General features: G+C 35.3%; 1 protein-coding gene across 1 annotated transcript in view; it reads left to right on the plus strand.

The window, feature by feature from the left end:
• KIAA1715 (KIAA1715 ortholog) overlaps nt 1–4357 on the plus strand; it is a 94181-nt gene that overhangs the window by 24446 nt on the left and 65378 nt on the right. Inside the window, 1 exon segment of the mRNA XM_011991858.1 lies at nt 4164–4222. Coding sequence (XP_011847248.1) covers nt 4164–4222 — 59 coding nt within the window.

Consider the following 4357-nt stretch of genomic DNA (forward strand, 5'->3'; position numbering starts at 1 on the left):
TTTTTTTTTTTTTTTTTTTACATTTAAGTTCATAATCCATTTTGAGTTAATCAAGGTTCAGGTCGAGGTGGTTTAATTTTTGTTTTTTGTTTTTGCCTGTGGATATGCTCAGTTGCTCTAGCAACGTTTTTTGGAAAGGAATGATTTTTTTTTTTTTAAACTTTATAATGTGACCTTTTTTTAGTTTAAAGGTTTTTTAAAAAAATTTGACCATTGGGGTTTTAAGATCACAACCCTTGTTTTGTTTGCATTTGCCTGCTATACCTTTGTCTATGGTTTTATTTTCAACCTTAAAAGACTCTTAGTTTTAGATGCATCCATTTACATTATAGAGTTGGGTTTTGTCTGATGATACAGTGTGGAGGTCTTTTTCTTTTACCTTAGTGAGTTTAGCCCACTTAATATTTGTTGATATGAAAGAAGTTGGTCTGTTTTGAAACCATGTTTTTTTTGGCTTTTGGTTTTTATAATTAATTAAAACCTTTCACTATGTGATACATTTACTTTGGGTCAGTTATTTATAGGTTGTGTTGGTATGAAGGCATATCTTCCTGTGTTCCAGGCTAACTAGAATTTTCCTTATGATTCAGGATTTTGTGTGTGAATTTGTTTAGCTGTTATCTTTTCCCAGCCAGTGGGGCTAGGCAATTGTATTTCTTTCACAATACAAAACTTCCCCCCAACCCCCTTGCCATAGGAACAGAACATTCTTTGTAAATAGTGCACTTCTGAATAATTTCTTTTTAATTTCTGCCTTCTCTCTTTTTTTATTGGAACCAAACTGAGGAGCTTCTGCCTGTAGCTGTGCATCTTGTTCTCATTGTTACAAACGTGGGTTTTAAGTGTTACACTTGGAAAAGTTTACCTTGTTACCTCTTTGTGAAATAGGCAGTTTTCTTGTTTTGCTTCCACTTTTTGGAGCCCCTGTGTAATAATCTCCATTGCTTTTGAGAGTGCCTCCACATAATCTGATGGTTGAGTTTTAGTTATATCTCTGTTTTACCAGAGAAGGAGTTTGCATTTTTATTTTTGTTCTCCTTGTTTGGATTATTTTTAAGAAGAGAAGGGGGAAGTGGAGCTTATGCCACTATTCTCTAACTAGAGGTTAATAATAGTATCCTTAATATCTTCAATATCTTCACAAAGTATGTTGCTATATTTTAGTAAGTTATTTTTAATTATTGGGAGAGCAAAATCTTTGTTGGGATAACTAAAACAGAGTCCTGAAGTACTTTAGTTATTTTTCTAAATTTTATTTAAAAATAGAAAAGGGCTAGGCATGATGTTTTATGCCTATAATCCCAGCACTTTGGGAGGCTGAGGCAGGAGGATCACTTGAGGCCAGGAGTTCAAGACCAGTCTGGGCAACATGGTGAGATCCTGTCTCTACAAAAATAACAAAAAATACCGAAGAACTTCATTTAATTTAGCCCTAAAGAATAATAAATTCTATGTGTTTTACCTTTTCAAGTCTTGAAGACTTGACATATGGAAATGTCTGTTGTTTGATAGCTCATGTTATCCAGGAAGAATTCTGATAAAAACCAGAGGAAGAGTTTATTGTCCACAGAGAGGATTTAGTGAGTTTTATTTTGAAGACAGTATATTTCAATTTTTGTAGTATTCACACTGACAATTATATATGCTTTTTGAAAAGTATCTACTCATTTAAGAAAATTTCCTACAGAATTCTAGCCACTATCTCTGCAATTCCATCTTTTTTTCCACCTGTTTTCTTTCTCTGAATGCTTTTTAAAAGTCTTCTCTTCCAGCCTGCTACTATTTCAGTGGGTTTGCACTGGAGAAGTGATATGAGACTTTTCTATTATTGTGGGATCCTTGAGGGTTACGGGCATTATGCTTAACCTATATTCTCTTATCTCTCTTCTCTTGGTAAGGACAAAGCCTGGTGTTTTTTGTACTTTTAGGTAATTAATCTGGTGCTAGTTATTTGGTGTTTTCATGTCACAAAAATAAGTCATCACAATATTTAAAAAAATGTATTATCTATTCCTGTGTAACAAATTGCCCGAAAACTTAGTAGCTTAAAACAACAAATGTTTATTATGTCTCAGCTCTTGAGGATCAGGAATGTTAAAAGCAGTTTAGCTGGGTAGTTCTGTCTCAGGATTTTTTGTTCTTAGGTAAATTGCAGTTAAGCTGTTGGTAGGGGCCACAGTCATCTCAAGGCTTAACTAAATCCACCCAATCACTGTAGATAAAGTCATTGCAGATCTTTACTCCCTCTGCTGTTATCAGATCTCCAGCTCACTGCTAGACATAGAAATCGACTGCTATTTCTTTTTGCTATCATCAGCAATGGCATTTTCAATCCCCCTGACTTTCTTCATTCTGTTCTTGTGTTCCTTTTGCTTTTCCCTTGAGGTCTTTTTCTTTCCATATAGGCTATTTTTTGGCAAGCTTATGCTTAGTTTCCTTTTTCTTTGTATAATCCAGGAATTTATAAATCATGCCAAAGCTAATTGTCTTGCCATCACCAAAATGGGTTCTGAATTCAAATCCCAAGATATCTGGTGTGGTCTTACTCACGTTGGCTGATTTTTCCCTAATCTACTTCTGAATTCACACAGGCAGCTATTAGCAGGTATCAGTTCTTTGCTGAGTGTTTACCACAGCTCTTTCTTCCTCACTGCGTGGACCTTTTCCTTGACTTCTTTGACTGTTCTCATATCATGACAGCTGTCTTCTCACAGAGCAAGTAATCCAGGAGAGAGAAAGACAAGTGAAAGAGTAGGCCCAAAATGGAAGCTGCAGTCCTTTATAACTTAATCTTGAAGTGATACACTATCACTTCTGCCATGCTGTTGGTCGCACAGACCAACATTGGTGAGAGAGGACTACACAATGGTGTGAATACCAAAGGACAGGGATCACTGGTGACTACTTGCAGGTTGACTCCCCAAAATAGCAATCTGTATTTCAGAGTGAAGAACTAATTTTCATACTTATATTCTGAAGGTATTTCCAGTAAATCGATTTTTTTTAAAAAACAATTTTTGTTTTTAAAAAAATAATCGATTTTTTTTTTTTACAAGAGATACAATGTATGTTTTAAGATGATGAATAATGTTTATATACTTCTTTCTTTTTTTTCCTTTTTTTTTTTGAGGCAGTCTTGCTCTGCCGCCCAGGCTGGAGTGCAGTGGCATGATCTTGGCTCACTGCAACCTCTGCTTCCTGGGTTCAAGTGATTCTCCTGCCTCAGCCTCCCAAGTAACTGGAACTACAGGCATGTGCCATCACGCCTGGCTAGTTTTTGTATGTTCAGTAGAGATGGGTTTTCACCATTTGGCCAGGCTGGTCTCAAACTCCTGACCTCAGGAGATCCACCTGCCTCAGCCTCCCAAAGTGCTGGGATTATAGGCATGAGCCACTGTGCCCAGCCTTATGTACTTATTTCTGCCAGGTTCTATGGAGAAGAGGTATTTTGCTACGTTTACATTGAATTTAGGAGATGACCCTGACAAGTTTGTGATGAGGATTATTCATTTAGTTTCTTTTAATTCTTTCAATTCATTTGATGTCTTACTAATGCAAGGCCTAAAGAATTATCCTTATAAAATCTTTGGAAGGAGATATTTAGCTAATTTTACTTATGAAGTATTTATTTGAAGGTAAGGTTTTTGTTTATTTTTCCCCCAGCTAGCTTAATCTCTTAGAGTAGAGACTGTCCCTCTATTGTTAAATAATAGGGAAGGAGTAGCAACTTATATGTGTGTAATGCTCTTACATTTGTAAAAGCATTTTTCCTTAATGTGTGGGAATAGACAAATTAAGTTTTTGGAATTGATGCTTATTTAGTAAGGGATTCTAATATTCTCAGTCTTTTGAGGGGTGCATAGATTCCTTTCAGACTGATGAAAGCAATGATCTTTCCAGAGAAATGCACTTATGCACACAGAGGTAATTTTGCAATTTGAGGGGATAATCAGAAGGTCTGTGGACTTTAGGTTGAGAACTCCTCCTTTGAAAGCACAGGTTCTGATGTTCTCTGGCAGAAATTAAATGCTTTTTAATTTTCTATATATAAAGGGAAACAATGTACCTAACTCTAATTGGAAATACATGTTTTCATTTTACATGGCTTCTCATTTGCTTTTTCTAATGATGTTTTTTGTTTTGGAATTTTGCTTCCCCTTTAGCATCTGGAGCATAAGAACAGTACTTATTTTCTTCTTTTCCAAGAGAACAGAAAGAAATAGTAAGTTTAATTCTAATTTTTAATAAATGTTTTAAAAATACCTATCTTAGAGTGTGCTGGTAAGACAGGTTGTAAAATATGATCTTGGAATGATAATGTGGTAAGTATTGAAGAGTTGTTTATTATAAAGCATGA

The sequence above is a fragment of the Mandrillus leucophaeus genome, unplaced genomic scaffold (genome assembly GCF_000951045.1).
Source record: "Mandrillus leucophaeus isolate KB7577 unplaced genomic scaffold, Mleu.le_1.0 Scaffold40, whole genome shotgun sequence".
In the NCBI taxonomy this organism is placed as follows: Eukaryota; Metazoa; Chordata; class Mammalia; order Primates; family Cercopithecidae; genus Mandrillus; species Mandrillus leucophaeus.